Source organism: Prionailurus viverrinus, chromosome F1 (genome assembly GCF_022837055.1).
Source record: "Prionailurus viverrinus isolate Anna chromosome F1, UM_Priviv_1.0, whole genome shotgun sequence".
Classification (NCBI taxonomy): domain Eukaryota; kingdom Metazoa; phylum Chordata; class Mammalia; order Carnivora; family Felidae; genus Prionailurus; species Prionailurus viverrinus.
In genome coordinates, this window is record NC_062577.1 from 39335197 (window position 1) to 39352508 (window position 17312).

The window sequence follows — 17312 nt, forward strand, 5'->3', positions numbered from 1 at the left end:
ATCTAAGCCACCAATAGTACTTGAAGCAACAAATGGTACTTGAAGGTCACACTAATTATATAAACACCCTAAGAAGTTCCTATCTACACTCTCAACAACTGATATGCCAATTCCAAGTAATTCTTCTTTTCGTTCTAGCACATTCCCTGAAGCCCATTGTTAGGTAACATTTGATTAACCTGGCTTGATTTATTGCAGGTACTTCCACTGGAGACCGGATTGAAGCTAATTTCCCTAAAGAACTACCACTCATTATTCATGAATTGGAGTCTTATCTGTACTTTAATTGTGAAGGCTAAGCATTTAGTTTAAGAAAGACCCAGTGCATTGATGACAATTGCTCATTCTGTGCAAATAACGAGTGAGGCTGGCTTCCATTTGGCCATGTCTGCTATTCACACCTGTGAGATTCCAGCAGCTCGTTTCTCTTTCTCTGGTGGAGGGCTTAAGGACGTAAAGACTGAAGAAGAATTAAGTAGACAATGGCCACCACCCCTGACAACGTTCAGGAACTATTAACCCTGATGGCTTTTGCTGAGGACTGTTCATTCTTACCAGGTCGTGAACGTGAACCTCAGTTTCCAACTGACATGATAGGTAAAGAATAAACTTACCAAATACGTGCAGCCACTCCAGAGCCTATCAGCTCTGTAGAGATGAGCCCCCTTCTTCATGGCCCCCCCAAGCCCCCAGTGAGAAGCAAGTCAACTGAAGGTGGTGGGATCGTATCCACTTGGGAGCTGGGGAGGTGCCAGGGGCAGGGGAAATGAGCTCGAGGGGAGCAGATCCCCCTTGAATGTGTAGCTCAGCATGTTCAGTGGTTCGTAAGGGAGTGAATGTAAATTTGAGAACCAAGGTGTGGCAATCAGGCTTGTGGCTCTCCTCAGCTCCAAGGGCGGTGAGTCAGGGGGAGCTAAGAGCCTTAGAAATGACATCGGTATTCCTCTCCGGCCCTTTCAAGGTGGTACGACTATAAACACAGTGACACAACTCAAGAAGAAAATCCCACAGTGGGGCAGATTAGGCCAGTTCGTGACTCTCAGTTGGCCCGGCCCTGACTGGTTGTTTGGGACAGATACACCCCGGGTGGGGGGCTGCTCCCTTCTGCACCCTCACCTCCGTCTGGGAGCCTGCTCTGAGGTTTCCTTCTTCTCTTCCTTAGGCAGAGTTTCTGGAGAAACTCTGGGAGCCAAGAGTTGACCGCCCTCTTCAGGAGCAAGTCAGGAGGGGCAGATGTGGGGGAGATGGCCCAGCTGAACCCAGGGGTACACTGCAGGATGGGTCACAGAGCCTGGTAGGTAAAACAGGGTTACGTCCATTGTCAAGGGCCCTGAAGAATTGGGTGGGGGCTACAGTGTACCACGCTGTGAATCCCCAGACTTCTGTAATGATTCTGGAATTTATAATTTGCAATACATCGGACGAGTTTAGCCTCAAGCAGTTGGAATTAATCAAAATTTTAGTAGATGTTCACGAGCCATTCAGATTCTAGCTCCTGCTATCTCCCCAGCTAGTCCTTATGTAATTTCTGTCCAGAATCTTCTCTATTCTCCACCCACCTTCTCCCCTCAGCTGGCAGTTGGGAGATAGCAACCCATATGAAGAAAACCCCAGCTTCTCTTCCTGTGATTGTTGGTGAGGCCCTCCCCTCACCCCCAGCAGAACTGCCGTCATCCTCTGAGCTGTGGGCATGGGCCAGAATCCTCTTTGGCCTGGAGGAACGGAAGGGTTTGGTAAGGGGACATGCTAGTTGGCCTGCCTGCGAGGAAGTGGCAGTGTCTGACCCCAATCGTGCTGATTTAATCCCCTCCCACTTTCCTGCAGGGCTCCTGGTAACGTCGCACCAGAGGAGAGGCAGGGAGCCGGGAGAGGGGAAAACCTGCAAATTCCCACCCTACAACCCTGCCTGCGGGCTGTGGGCTGAGCGCTGGGCACAGAGCATGCTCATTAGTTGGGATGGACCCCTTGGGGTTTGAGATGGAGCACACAGACCGTTGCGGTGTCCGTGAGTAAGAAAGAGTGACACAGAATGTTTGCCAGGGTGTCCTCTTTGTCCCACAAGGTGTTTGTGGATCTGGCTCTCACCCAGCCTGTGGACCACACCCCGCTCCCTTCAGAATGGTAAAAAGAGTGGGGCTCCCAGTACCTGGTGACCAGCAGCAAGGTAGTGCCCCAGCTGCTTTTGGAGCCCCATCAGCTCCGATCCTTAGCAGGCCTGCCCCCTGAGGTGTGTCTGCACCACTGGAGGGGGAGGGGCAGGAGCGGCGGGCACCCCCTCCCTCCACATCATCACAGACATTCTTCTAGCACCCAGTCTTTATTCGTTTTTTAAAAAAGAAATCCAAATAAGTTAGCAAAAAAAAAAAAAATACAAAACAATGGCAAAACCACACAATGCTTAGTTAAGAAAAGAAATCACCCCCAAGAGCCCCTGCCCCCCTCCCTGCCTGCCCCTGGCCACTTGTGCACAGGAGACCTTGGTCAGATGGCGGCTTTACAAACAACACAAAACATAAAACCACTGGAAGGTTCCCGATATTCACTGCAAAAGCTTGGCCCCCCAGGGACTTGGGAACAGAGGATTGTTCCTCTCCCTTTCCTCTCCCTCGATTCAGGGCAGGCCCAGCCCAGCCCCGGCATCAGGAAAAGACAAGAACAGAAGATGCACACAGCCTGTCCTGGTCAGGACACTGTCATCGTCTCTCAGACCGTTTCTTTTGAGGGGGTGGAATTGGAGGCTGCACTATGAACAAAGGGGAGCTCCTGAGTTTGCCCGAGACAGGGCATACACGAGGGGCACTCTGGTCCCCTGCTCTATTTCCCGGGAAACGGCATGCTCCTTGCTGTAAGGAGTCAGCTACACGAGAGCATCCGTTCCCTCTCTGGGTGGTGAGTTAACCTTACATGGATGAGGAAGGGGATAGGCTGGCATTTGATAGCCCCAGCACTGGCCCTCTGGCATCAGGACAGCCTGGCTGAGGAAGCCCCTGCTGCGGGGGCGGTGGCATCTGTGGCCAGCGTGGGGGCTCTCATGGACGCCCGGCCTGGCAGACAATCTCAGTTGGGCATGGTTTCATCTGGGAAGGCCACAGAGACGTCTTCCACTGTGATGCTGTCCACAATGGAGGTGAGAGAGTGCAGGTTGTGGGCGTCCGTGGGGTCGGCCGTGAGCAGGTGATCTGTAAGCAGAAGGGGGGAGGATGTCACCTGTGTGATGAAGGGGGTTTCAAGACCCAGGACAGGGAACAAGGTCTTTGGGGGTGGCACAGGTTTCCCAGGACAGATGAGTGCGCAAAACTCAAGAATCCTACCCGCTAGCCCATGCCTTTCCCAGTGCCAAGCCTATGTGTGTGTGCGCGTGTGTGTGTGCACGCGTGTGCATGGGTGTGTGAACACTGAACGCGTGTGCCTTCTCTCTGAGCTCCCCTAGTGGGGTTCGGATTTGAAAGCAGCTACTCTGAGACAGAGCCAGGACGGTGTATCCCGGGAGACTGGAACTGTCCTTTGCTGGCCCAGTTTTGCAGCACTGACTCGGCAATTCCCAGGGACCCCTGGAGCAGGGACATTCCCCTCTCCGTGGAGAAGGTCAGGCACCAGGCTTTGGTCGGGGAGCTGCAGGAGGCCTAGACCACTCCTTAGCTGGTCAAGGTCTCAGGGAGGCACAGGGCCTCGCGGCCCACCATTTGGAACCCCGGGTTCAGCAGTTCCCTGGAGAAGCCAAAGGCAAGAGGACTAGAGCAAGAAGCAAGGTAAAAGGAGACAACTGGGCCTAGAGACAGGCTGATGGGGTCAAGCCAAGGTTATGAGGGTCCGGGTCTCACTTACCCCCTGTGTTGGGACCAAACTCCAATGTGCTGCCCCACTCTGGACTGCAGGAGGCGCTGTGGGAGCTGCATTCACTGGGCACCTGCAAGACGGGGTGAAGGCCCAAGGTCAGAGCACAGCCATTCTTGATGGTGTCTCTCTGTCCAGTTCCAATGGGCAAAAGCTCTCCTTGTGGGGCTGGAGGGTGGGCCACAGGCTGCAGCCCTCCAGCCCGGGGCACCCCTGGCCTCAGGATCTTCCCCATCAGCAACTTTCATGCCCCGGCTCCCTGCCTGGCCACAGAGCCCCTACTTCCGGGCCTTTCTTGTCCTCCATTCTGGGTGGCGATTCTGTCCTCACAGGACACCCGGTTTAAAAGGGTTCCTAGTTTTCCTGACCTTACGATAAGGGTGAAGGATAAGGTGAAGGAAGCAGGTGCAGGCCCGCTGGGGTTCTTGAGAGACCCTGGGTAGGTGTTGCCTCTGCTCAGCCACACTCAAGATGGGGTGGTGGGGCAAAGCGACGCTTGGCCTTGCCTTTTGGACCCCATCCCTAGGCGCTGGGATTAATTCTCACTCCCACCCAGGCTGACTCTGGACTTGCTCTTGGATCCGCCCGTCCTTCTGTTCTCTGCCACCCCCCTCCACCTCTGCTTCTCCCTGTGGCCTTTAGCTTGGCCTGAAAGGACAGAGGGACACAGGAGGTCAACTTGACCGCCCAGCTGTGAGGAAGGAGGGGGTGCCGCAGCCCCCAAGACCCCACCTGCTCCAACCCTCTGACCGAACCCCACACTGGGGTCCCGAAGCCGTCCAGGGGCCTCCTGCGCCCCCTCCCCCTGGGGCGGCTGGGGGGGAGACGCTCACTTACCCCTGGCTGGGGCCCGCCCCCGCCCCGGTACCGGAGGTCACGCTCTTCCTGGTTGAGGGAGCTGAGCAGGGCCTGTAGGCGCTCGATGTACTGGATGGCGCTGCGCAGGATCTCCACCTTGGGCAGCCGCTGGTTGGGGTTGAGCAGGGTGCTCCTCTTCAGAGCCTCAAAGGCCTCATTCACCTTCTTGAGCCTGCGCTTCTCCCTCAGTGTGGCCGCACGCCGCCGGTCCACGGACACCGACTTCCTCTTACACACCTTGCAGGCCCACGGCAGGCACTGGCCCAGGCAGTGCTCGGGGGTCCCCAGCCCCTTGTCTTCGAGGGGCCCTCGGGCCTCAGGGCTCAGGCTGAGCTCAGTCCGCTCGTAGCCTGGCGGCTCGAAGGCCTGGAGGTGGACAGGCAGGTAGTTCTCCCCGTCATAGAAGTGGGGTTCCTGGTAGAAGTAGGGGGATGTCTCATATAGCTCCATTGGGTCGGAAGAGACTTGTTCCTGCCACTGGCCCCCAAGCTCCTGCAGCCCCTCACGCCAACTGCTGGGTGCCATTTAAACCCTCCCCGCTGGCATGGAACCAGAGATAAATATAGCCAATGCCGCAGAAACCTGAGCCCCCCCTAAGCTGTCGCTGCACATCAAGACGTTTACAGTGGATTAGATGTGATTCCCCTTCCCTCTCCCCCCAGCCCCCACCCCACCCAGCCCGCTTGCCCCAGCCTGGGCCGGCTCCTGTGCACGGGGAGGGAGGCCGTCGGTGTAATTTGATTAGTTTTCATTTCTCAGCAGCCCCCGTGGGGCAGGGGAGGTGGGGGAGGACACACATTCTCCTCTCATCTGCTCCTTTCAATTACTCCTAGCCGGGCGGCCTGCCTGCTGTCTCCTTGCTAGTCCCAAAGATGTGTGTGTGTGTGTGTTGGGGGGGGGGTGTTGAGGGGAGGGAACAAGGAAAGGCAGGGTTCAGGCTGGAAGAGGCCTTAAGAAATCAAAGTATCCATCCCCTGGCTTCCTGACAGCACCTTAACCAGGCTCCATCAGTCAGAAGCATGAGACTGCTTCAAATTTGGGGCATGTGTGTGGGCTCAGTGTCCAGGGGTAAGAAGGATTGAAACCTGGAGGGTCAAATGGCTTCAACTTCTGGGTTTTCAAAGCAGCCTTGACATCTTCTGTCACTTAGGTCTCCTGTGACGGGGGCAGTTGAGGCGAGAGGAATTTTTTGGTCTTTTTGGCAGGGGTCAGTAGAGGTTTTCCTTTTAACTCAGTTGGTCAGGGGCAGAGCAAGAATTAGAACTAATAGGCTACACCTTTCCCTCCGTGGCAAGGTCAAGATCTATTAAACCCTCGGTCTCTTCCCTGTCTCTCCCTCTGGATCGTTTATCTGTCCTTCTGTGTCGCCTCTTCAACTCTGTTTCCTGCCCCCTTGGGACCCCAAGCTTTTCCTGAGTGGGTGGAGTGGGAGGGAGAGAAAGCAGAACCCTCCAGACTCACTTTGACTCTCCCTTCTCCTTGACCACCTGGCTCGGTTGTTCCGCACCTTCCTGTCTAAGCTATCAGTTCTACACGTAGCATGTAGGTCTCAAATGTCAGGGGGAGGAGGGACTACTTAACCTTCCAGCTTCTCAGTCCATGGTCACCCCTCAGCAGAGTTTGGGGCCTGAGAGGACCAATGCTCCCAATGCTGTGGGCAGGCCCGAGAGACCAGCAGAGAACAAGCTCAGTCTTCGGGCTGAGGGGTTGGTCACAGGGAAGCCCTAGGCAGGGTCTCTGCCCTTGAGGACCTTACCATTCGTAGACCCCTGTGGTCGTCTAGTTCCACCCAACCCATGATGCCTCAGTCCCCTTCACAGGTGGCCATTGTCCAGCTGCTACTGACCTCACAAGGCAACCGGTCCCACTGAGGTGCAGCTCTGGCCACAGGGAGGCCTTCTGGGTTTTGAACTGCCATCGGTTCCCTCTTTTATTCTTTGGTCCCCATTTTCCCTCTAGGAACCCGTGGACTAAGTCTGATCCATCCTCCACTTGACATTTGAGATTGGTGTTATAAGTTTCAATCAGTGGCAAGGACAGTAAAAGGAGGAAGTGTGGTGCTGGGACTCAGAGAGGGTTTCTCAGGGGAGGTGAGATCCAACTGGAGCTTGACGGACCTGGATGTCCTGTCGCTCTTGGCCTATGGTGAGGAGCCAGGAAAATGCCGGTGTCTGTCTGGGGTAGGGAACAGAGATGAGGAGGGGTCGTAGCTAGACAAGAAAAAACCCCACACACGTTGAGGAAAGCGATGGGGTCTTAACTGGGTTCTTGGCCTTACCAGTGTGGCAGCCTGGGGGCTATGGGTTCTAAACCCTGCTTTTGACCCCGACCAGCTGGGTTGAGGAAGAATTGCTATTTCTAACCCACATCCTTCCAAGCAAAGAAAAACCTGGCCTCAGTTTACACTCCAGTCCCATGAGCCTTGGGAAAAGAAGGATGTTGAAGTTACCGTGGAAACCAAAAAATTGCATCATTTTGTCCTTTTGGGATCCAATCTGCCTTGCCCCTAAACAGTGTGTTCGCGTCCTCTAAAAATGGAAGCAGGAGAGCTGGGCTTGTTCTGATTTCCAGGATCTTACTATCTGGTTGGCAAACATGGACACTGAAACGTGAATGTTAAATTATAATGTGAGAGAGAGCTATTTTAATTCAGCAGTAAACACAGGGGCCGTGATCGATTGCCAGTGAGTGGGCTCATCAACTGAGTGTTTCAGGAGTTTATAGAAAGTCAGAATCACCAAGTCTGGGTCTCTGTGGAAGGCTTGAGGAGGAGGAGGGTTTGTGCTGGGTCTTGGGGAACAGGTGAGAATTAAATGAGAAGAGAGGAAGGGGGCACTGGGTGGAGGGTTTGTATGGCACGCGGGGTCCAGTAAGTGGGCGACTGGACAAGCATGTAGAGATGAGAGGGGCCCAGCTGAGCGTGGAGGGACTGGAAAGCTGAGGCAAAGAGACCACATAGAAAACCATGGCAGTGACCCAGGAGTGGGGTGCTGGAGGCCTGAGCAATCCACTCAGGCAGGAGGATGGATTCCACCAAGAGAGGATGCATGTTTCGGCTGGCCAAGGGATGTGTGTGTGTGTGTGTGTGTGTGTGTGTGTGTGAGGTAGGAGGATGATGGTTGTATTAATGAAAGGGCACCCGGTACATGGCAACACCCAATAAATGTTAGTCCCTTTCCTTGCTTTGTCCTGTCCTCCACTCCTGGCCCCCCCCCCCCTCTCTCTCAGTCTATTGCCTTGGCCATTATTGCCTCCAGGGGACCAGAAGAGCAGGAACGGGGGAGGGAAAACCTGGTCTCACCCCAGGTGCCTATATATTTATTCACTCAACTCTTTTGATCAAGAAACCTGTATTGCACGTCTCGCGCTGGGTGTTGGGGTCACTGATGTGAAGACGATGTGGTCTTTGTGCCTGCAAATAGTCACAGCTGGGTAAGACGAGAGCACAAAGTTACCTAACCAAGGTGGGAAGCGGTAGGTGGTAAAGGAGTACTATCCTGTAATCCAGAGAACGAATTTATTAATTCCCCCCTTCATCGGCTGAACCCAGTTCCCTAGGAGCCCACTCTTGTGTCAGTCCCTGGGGCTGGGATGGGACCTGGGTGAGGGCACTGAATAGGAGCCTATGGGAGCACCTGTGGGACTGATGGGAGTGTGGCTTTGTGTGTGTAACGTTTGCTTCTAACCAAATGTGAGGGTGGGGCTGCAGGGCTAGAGTGATCTTGTGCGTCCGGGTCTCAGTGCATCCCTGTCTGTAGCTTTGCTTGCGTACGTCTGCCCAAGTAAGTGCCGAGGACCACGTCAGGGCCCAGCTGTGGGGCACAGACCCTCCCAGGCCCGAGAAGATAGGGTGGCCCGGGTATCTCTGGCCTCAAAACCCTGATGGGGGGTTGGCCCTCTATCCACCCTGCTCCTCTTTCCTAGCCGAGCTGTGGAACAGCCGCATCTAGGGGCTTGGCCTTCCTCCCCTGCACACTCACCCACCCCATGCAGGCTGCCCTCTGATGGATGGGAACACATTGGTGCCAAGCACAGAACAGCCTTTGTGCTCCACCACCAGCGGTGATCCATCAGCTCTAACCTGACAGCAGGGCGTCGGGCCCTAATCCCCATCCCTGCTGGCTTGGGCACTCAGGGCCTCCTGCCCCGACTGTAGCCTCCTCTAGCCGTCCCCTGCTCCCTCCGGAGGAAGCCCTTATCCCTGGTGGGGGCTCCAGGGCCAAGCTGTTTGTGTCCCCACCCTGTCTGTCTCAACTCGATTCTGTCTGTTTGCCTGCTGGGCTGATCTCATTTGCATGGTAGTGGTTGGATTTCAAAATGCCCAGAAATCCCCTTCACCTGCCTTGCGGGCCCTTCCTCCCCACCCTGCTCTACATACTCAGCCTTACTCTCTGGCTCCTAGCCTCTTCCAGTCCCTGCTGACCTCGCAGGTGGGCTGACCTGGGCTGCCTGTTGTTTGGCCAACATCAAAGCAAGTTTCCCATTCTGGAGCCTCGATTCTGGAAGTAGAGGAGCAAGAAGGAGAAGGGTCTGGAAGGGCAGGAGCCTCTGGCTTCTCCGTACAAGCCCCCCCCCCCCTTTTGTTTTCGTAGCCTGGGTCTCTGGGTGTTATGGATGGGAACTAGGTAGGGCTTGGGTGGCAGAAATGTGTGTACATTTCAAGGACCTAGATGCATGAACGTGGCATCCAAATCAGCTTGATTATTGGGGGAGCAGTAGCCTTGCAAGCAGGGTGAGAACCGATCACAGAATCATAGAATATCAGAGCTGGGAGGTAACCTAAGGATTAGCTAGTCCACCTTCTTCCTTCTACACACTGGGAAACTGAGGCCCAGAGGTGGGGATGTGACTTGCCAAGGGTGCACAGAGCACTAGTGTCAGAAGTGTGAAGGGGGCCTGATCTTAGGCCTTGGGGCTGAATCCCAGTGCCTCGTCTCCCTCCCTGAGCCTGACAGGTGAGGAACATGCTTCAAGTGAGTACCTGCTTTCCGGGTAGGAGGCAGTGAAGGGACCGGAGCTGCTTTAGGCTTCGAATGGAGAGTCAGGGAGATGTGGAGAGATGAACAGAAGATAGGAGAGACGGGTGAGAGGCACTAGGCTGGAGAGACCGAAGGAAGCCTGAGGGTTTTAGACAAAAGGAGAGGTCTCGAGGCAGACGGGAGCCCCAGCTGAGGGGTGAGGGGTGTGTGTGGGGGGGCGCTAGGCCTCCGGAGGCCACACATTGTTTCCATTGAGGACTGAGCATCAGATAACCACTGGGAAATCCGTCCCTGCCTGGAATCTGGAGCTCAGAGCCAGGCTCATTCATCAAGAATCTCTGGCCTTGGGGTGGGGGAAGGTGTGGGCCTGGAGGCGGAAGGGAATGGGTCCCCAGGGAGTGGGGGTCATGGAGAGGTGATTGGTGGACACAAAGCACAGAGCTAGGTTTAAAAATAACCAGACCAGATTTCAGCAGAGTGCGTGCCAGTGTGAACCTGGGCGCCTTTGGAAATATGGCTGAGGATTTCTTATGCGTATTCCGTGTTCCTGTGTGAGCTGGGCCTTGGCTCTGGATTAAGACAAATACTGTGAGGAAACGAAGGGCCTGTGGAAGAAGGAACCCCGGATAAGGAGTCGGGGCACGTTGGTGTTGTTTCTCCTCTCTGGGTCTCATTTTCCCTGTTTGCAAATCAAGATGCTGATATGAATGATCCAAGTAGCCCTTTGAGAGGTAACATTCTTTTTCTGACTCGGCACGTGGGTCTGGAGGAAGTGCTCATAGGGTCAGAGTCGGACTGTTTGGAGACTCGTTTGAAGCGGGCCTGGCCCTAAAGAATGGACCTGTAGGATCAGAGAGGGCAGGTTTCTTTGGATGTTTTGTCCTTTTCCCATCTCCACTTCTGCTCCCATACTCAGTCTCACTGAAGTGCAACCAGATGGTTCTCGGGACTCATTTCGGCCCACCTAGAACCGCCTGGCATGTATTTGTCATACTCGCCCCCGGACTTAGCCCCCCACCCGGTCCCCTTCCTTTCTAACCCCACCCCATTCTGTCTTCCCTGTGGATTCAGAAGCTTCTGCCCTCACTGTGGGTTCAGAAGCTGCCCCACCCCCTTCCACTCCATAGACAGCTTCTATTTCTGCCTCTTTGACAAGTTGTGACATATTTGGGAGCAGCTGCTGCCTGGGTGGAGATGCCTTTGCTTTTCTTCTGGCTCTGTCTTCTCCTCCCCAATACCTCTCCCAACAGCCACCCCTTCCCAGAATGTGCTAGAAGACCCTCCCTGAATTCCCCTCTCTGGAACTCAGAGACATCCAGCTTTTCCTAGGTTCCCGCAGGAGTGGCCCAGGCTCTAGACTGATAGAAAGGGAGTCTTCTGGGATAGAAAAGTCAGGTGGCTGGGTGTGGGGGATAGGATCTCTTCTGCCAAGTCCCAAGCTGTGTGGTTTGAGGCAAGTCTCTTCCCTGCCCTAGGGTTCGTTTTTCTATCTTTTAAGATGGGGGCCATGAATAATGTCTTCCCTGCCAACAGCAAGTTGTTTTGCCACCTGTTGACTGTGGGGACTTGGGAACTCTCCCCGTCCTATTGATCCCATTACTCTTGTCTTCTCTGAAGGTTTTATTTCAGTGTGACCCACAAACAGAAATCAGTCAATTGAAATAGATTCAGGAATGATAGGGAAGATAGAATTAGCAGGCAGGGCCATTAAAAGAGCTATCATAGATATGCTCAATATGTTTAAGGATTTAAAGAAAAACATGAACATAATGAAGAGAGAATTAGAAGATATAAAAAAGGATTATGGTTCCACTGGATGGGATTATATATTAGTCTGCTTTGTTGCCATGACAAAATACCATAGACAGGAGGGCTTAAACAGCAGACATTTATTTTCTCACAATTCTGAAGGCTGCAAGTCTGAGGTCAGGGTACCGACCAGCACAGTTGGGTTCTGGTGAGAGCTCTCTTCTTGGCTTGGAAATGGCTGCCTTCTTTCTGTGTGTTCACGTGGCCTTTCTTCAGTGATTGTGTACAGAGAGAGAGAGATGTCAAGCTCTTTTTATAAGGGCTCCTAATCTCATCAGACCAGCCTCTCACCCTCATGACCTAATTGCCTCCCCAAAGCCCCATCTCCAAATACCACCACACTGGGCGCAAGGACTTCAATATACGAATTTTGGTGGGAATACAAACATTCAGTCCATTGCATATCAATAACAGATTAGACACTGCAGAAAAAAGTTCACTGAATCTGAATACAAAGCAATAGAAATATCCAGAATGAAACACAGAGAAAATAACGTGAACCACATTTCCCTGACCTGTGGGAGAACATCAAGTGGACTAACATATATGTAATTGAAGTCCCAGGAAGGGGCAGAAAAATGTTGGAAGAAATAATGGCTAGACATCTCCAAATTTGGGGCACCTGGGTGGCTCAGTTGGTTAAGCACCCGACTCTTGATCTCAGCACAGGTCTTGATCTCATAGCTGTGAGTTCAAGCCCTGCATTGGGCTAGGTGTGGAGCCTACTTAAAAAGAGATTTCCAGGGGCGCCTGGGTGGGCTCAGTTGGTTAAGCGTCCGACTTTGGCTCAGGTCATGATCTCATGATTTGTGAGTTTGAGCCCCGCATTGGGCTCTGTGCTGACAGCTCAGAGCCTGGAGCCTGCTTTGGATTCTGTCTCCTTCTCTCTCTGCCCCTCCCCCTGTGTACTCTGTTTCTCTGTCTCTCAAAAAAAAAAAAAAAAAAAAGAGATTTCCAAATTTGATGAAAACTATAAACTCACAAATATAAATCACTTAATAACCCCCCCCAAGAATAAACACAAAAAACCACACCAAGGCATATCATAATCCAATTTCCAAAAACCAGTGGTAAAGAGAAAAATTTAAAAGCAGCCAGAGAAAAAGTGGCATGCTATATATAGGGGAACCAAGTTAAAAAAAAAAAAAGTACTGATTTATCATCAGATACTATGAAGACCAGAAGACAATAGAACAACATCTTTAAAGTGCTAAAAGAAAAACTATAAACCAAGATTTCTATATCCAGCAAAAATACCTTTCAAGAATGAAGGTGAAGTAAAGACTTTTTCAGACAGGGACTAGCTAGCAGAGTTTATCACCAGGAGATAGTCACTATAATAAATGTGAGAGGAAGTTCTTTAGGCAGAAGGAAAACAATACAAGATGGAAACTTGAATCTGCATAAAGGAATGAAGAGTATCAGAAGTGCTGAACATGTGGGCAATATAAAAAGGATTCCAAATGCCCCCCTCCCCCATTTAAAATTTTATTTAAAAGATAGTTGCCTATTTAAGGCAAAAATAGTAACAATGTGTTGTAGGGTATATAATATAAAAATAGAGTTATGAGAACAACAGTACAGAGGAGGGGAGGTGGGAAATATACTGTTATAAGGTTTCTGCATTATATGTGAAATAGCATAATATTATTTGAGAGGAGACTGAAAGGTTAAAGATGCCTATTGTTACCACTAGAGGAGCTGCTAAAAACTGAAATGAAGCTAATAAGCGAATGCTAGAGATAAATTGGAATGGTAAAAAATACTCGGTTAATCTAAAAGAAGACGGGAAAAGAGACAAAGAGGAACGAAGAGCAGATGGGACAAATTGAAGACAATTTATGAGATGGTAGATTTACTCCCAACTGTATCACTGCATTAAATGTAAATAGTATGACTGAATAAACAGCAATATCCAACTATAGGCTGTCTGCAAGAAATTGACTTGACACATAAAGACACAGGTTGAGAGTAAAATGATGGAAACATACGTACCATGCAGACACTAATCATAGGAAATTTGAGGGATCCTGGCTGGCTGAGTTGGTGGAGCATGTGACTCTCGATCTTGGGATTGTGAGTTTGAGCCCCATGTTGGGTGTAGAGATTACTTAAAAAATAAAAAAATCTTAAAAAAAATGTGGAGTGGCTATATTAGTATCAGAAAACAAATTTCAGAACAAGGAATATTACTAGGGATAAAGAGAGATACTACATCATGATAAAGGGGTCAATTCATCAATAAGACATGTTCATTTTTGAATGTCTATGTACCTAATAATAGACCTTCAAAATAGATGAAGCGAAAATGACAAAACTTCAGGAGAAACAGATAAATCCAAGATTGTAATGTTTTAATTAATTTTGAAGGGGAGAGAGAGAGAGAGAGAGAGAGAGAGAGAGACAGAACATGAGCAGGGGAAGAGCAGAGAGAGAGGGAGACACAGAATTCGAAGCAGGCTCCAGGCTCTGAGCTGTCAGCACAGAGCCTGATGAGCGGCTTGAACCCACAAACTGTAAGATCATGACCTGAGCCGAAGCCGGACGCTCAACTGACTGAGCCGCCCAGGCGCCCCAATACATCCAAGATTTTAGTTAGAGATTTCAAAAATCCTCTCTTGGTAATTCACAGAATAAGTAGGTAAAATCAATGAAGAAACAGAAGACGACTCATTCCATCAGTTTGCCAGCTGATGTTTGTAGGGTTTTCCACCCAACAATAGGTGGCACATGGGACACTGACCAAGGTAGATCATATGCTGAGCTACTAAAAAAGTCTCAATAGATTTAAAAATACTTATTCCAGAAAGAGCATGTGCTCTGACCACCATGGAATCAAACTGGAAACCAATAACAGAGACTTCTAGAAAATCCCCAAGTAATTGGCAGTTAAACTTTTAAATGACCCATGGATCATTACTTATTGAGTCCTTTCTGCCAAGATCTGTTCTAAGTGCTAGATAACTGTAACTCATTTAACCCTCACAACAATCCCCGTAAGATAATTACTATCATCAGCATTTTGCAGATGAGCATCCAGAGCCCAGAGAGGGTAGGCAGTTGGTAAACTGTAAAACTAGGACCACAAACAGAGCCGTCTCATGCCAAAGCCCAACTCATGATTAGTATGTTAGTCAATAATCAACTAGTTAGAGTATTTGAGATGGGTGCACTAAAGAGAGCTGTGCTGGGGAGCCCTGTTGGGCCTGGGGGTCGGGGGGAGCGTATGGCTGAGCCATTGACAAGCTGCTTGCCTCCTCTCCAACTCCCCATCCCCAGTCTCACCCCCAGGCTTGGTGCTGAAGAACCTTCCCATGGAAAGTTTCACATCAGATATTTCCTTGTGCTCTTCCCCAAGCAAATTCCTCTCTGCTTTGGGGCTCCTCTGTCCCAGCCAGCTCCCTCCATGGCAGGCTCACTGGCCTTTTGCAGGTGCTTCATCTAAACTCTTCACAAGTGCTCCTGGTCTTCCTCCTCCAGGGGTTCTACATCTATTGCTCCCACCCAGATCTCAGCAGGCCTGCTCTCTCTGCTCCAGGGCTTTCTGGAACCTTATCCCCGGGTCCTCAGTTCCAAGCAAGACCTGAGACACTATGCTCCTCAGGCAGCCTTCTCAGACAAGATCCACTATCATCAGTTACCTGGAATCCACGGCAACTGGACTGCTTGCTTTTTCTTGGTCTTTTACTTGAGAGACCCCTGAGCCAGACTACCTGGGTTTTAATTCTGGCATTGTCACTTTTTAGCTTGGTGATCTTATGTAAGTGTCTTGACCTTTCTGTGCCTCTACTTTTTAAATCTTTTAATAAGGATAAAAATAAGACCTGTCTCATAGGGTTGTTGTATAGATTAAATGAGTTCATATTTATAAAGTGCTTGGCACTTAGTATATATTCAATAAACTTTAGCTCCGTTATCACTGTTGAACCTGCCTTCTGTCCATGTCTCCCCCATCAGACTGGGAGCTTCCTGGAAGCAGCAGTAGTGTTTTTTTTTCTTTTGCTCTGTCATCCTGGGAGTTCTCTGGGGAGAGGGCTGCATCTTCCCTAATGAGTGGGGGGCTCCTTGAGGACACAAGAGTATGTCTCTCCATCAGACAGGGACTGTGTCTTTGTCCTCAGGCTCTGAATTTCTTTCTTTGCTTGCCCCTCGGTACTCAGGACAGAGATGTGAATATGGCAGACCCAGGAGAGCTCCCAGGTGGTGAGGATGTTGCAGGGAGGGGCCCTGTTGAGGGAGCTGTGGAGTCCTAGACAGAGATTCCTACCCAGGGGGGGCCCCCAGAGAATGCTGAGCAGCTCCAGGATTGAGGTCACAGAGCAGCCTCCAAGGGCGACTTCTGTCCTCAGGAAGGGACCAGCCAGAAGTTGTCCCAAGACCTTCTTTCTGTCCATGTCCACCACTGAGGTTATCAGGCCTTGGCACGATCTTAATTCTTTTCTCCTCATCGGAAGACCGGAGATGTGGATGGCATGGGGCAAAGAGCAGACAGAAGAAATGGCATTGAGTCCTAACTCTGCTGCTTGCTAATTGCGTGACCTTTTATTCATTTGATATCTTGGAAACTGTTTTCTCAAAACAAAATGCTAATTAGAAAACCTGTTACTCTGGGCATGACATATACTCAATAGATGTTGAATGAATGAATGAATGAATGAATGAGTGAATGCATATTTGTTTCTTTTCTTTTGGAGGCGGGGAGTTAGGGAGGGGTGCAACCAGCCATGCTCTGGGTAAGTTGAATTCTAGCATCTGCGGGCTGAACAGGTCATTGAGATGACATTTAGTTCACTCCCAGCCTTTAATCCGTCCCAGGCACACACTTAAATAAGCTCCCAAAATGGAACCCTTGGTAATACATTCCCATGCTTTGGCCATGAGAAAATCCCTTCTAACATCACTTCACCCCTACCCTACCCCACCCTAATAGCACATTATAGGCATATCTTGTCTTTGACTCTTTCCTTTAGCTGGGATGAGGAATGTGGTGTAACTCATCGAGTGGAGAGTCAGGACATTTGTATTCTAGTCCTAGCTCTGCTGTCGATTCCTATGTGACCTTGCAAAATGGAAGCCAACATTTACTGCGTCTCTACTCTGTGCTGGCCACAGTGCTAAATGGCCTATGTGCATTACCCCACTCATTTCTCCCAAGTATATGGAGTAGCGACAGAATCCCTGTTGTACAAAGGGGAAACTTCTCTGAGGCTCAGAGGAGTTAAGGAACCTGGATCAAACCACACCGTCTTTAAATAATTAGTTCCTGTCTCTCTCCGCAGTTTCTTTCCACTGTGCTATGCTGACTTCTCTGGGGGCCTCAGTTTCCTGATCTGTAAAACAAAGGGATGGATTCAGTGTTCTGGAAGGTCCCTTCCAGCTTTGGCATTTTGTTACCCCGTGCTCAAAGCCTCTGGAAGGGTCTTAGGAAGTTTGTGCTTAGCTTCCTGGCTTGGCTTCCCTGACCTTCCCGACCTTCTTTTTTTTGTTTGTCTATCACCAGGCCCTCCTCACCATCCTCTCCAGCGAGTCGGTGTGAGACAAGGAACCAAATGTTTCCCTGGAGTTGGGGCAGATCCATCTGTTGCATTCCCTGAATTGCGGGCTGTGGGAACACTGCGTTCTGCCCTCTGGCCCTGGTGCCTGGAGCGTTTTCCCTGGGCCATATTGCCTGTCTGCATTCCCCTCTCCTTGGGGGCTTGGGCCAGCCCAAGGCAGGACCCGTTTGCTTTTCTGCAGCTGAAAGCAGATGGCTTCCGGGTGGTAGGGGTGGGGTTGCGTGGGCTTGGTTCCCAGGCCCAGGGACTTTTCCTCAGCAGGCTGTTTTCATTCCTC

General features: G+C 51.0%; 1 protein-coding gene across 1 annotated transcript; it reads right to left on the reverse strand.

Moving 5' to 3' along the window:
* Positions 1-2517: 2517 nt before the first annotated feature.
* MYOG (myogenin) lies at positions 2518-5302 on the reverse strand. The gene is made up of 3 exons (XM_047840798.1): positions 4672-5302; positions 3826-3907; positions 2518-3179 (listed from the first exon to the last, which is right to left on the reverse strand). The coding sequence occupies exons 1-3, from the start codon at positions 5215-5217 to the stop codon at positions 3058-3060; spliced, it is 750 nt and encodes a 249-aa protein (XP_047696754.1). The 5' UTR covers positions 5218-5302; the 3' UTR covers positions 2518-3057.
* Between the last annotated feature and the right edge of the window lie 12010 nt (positions 5303-17312).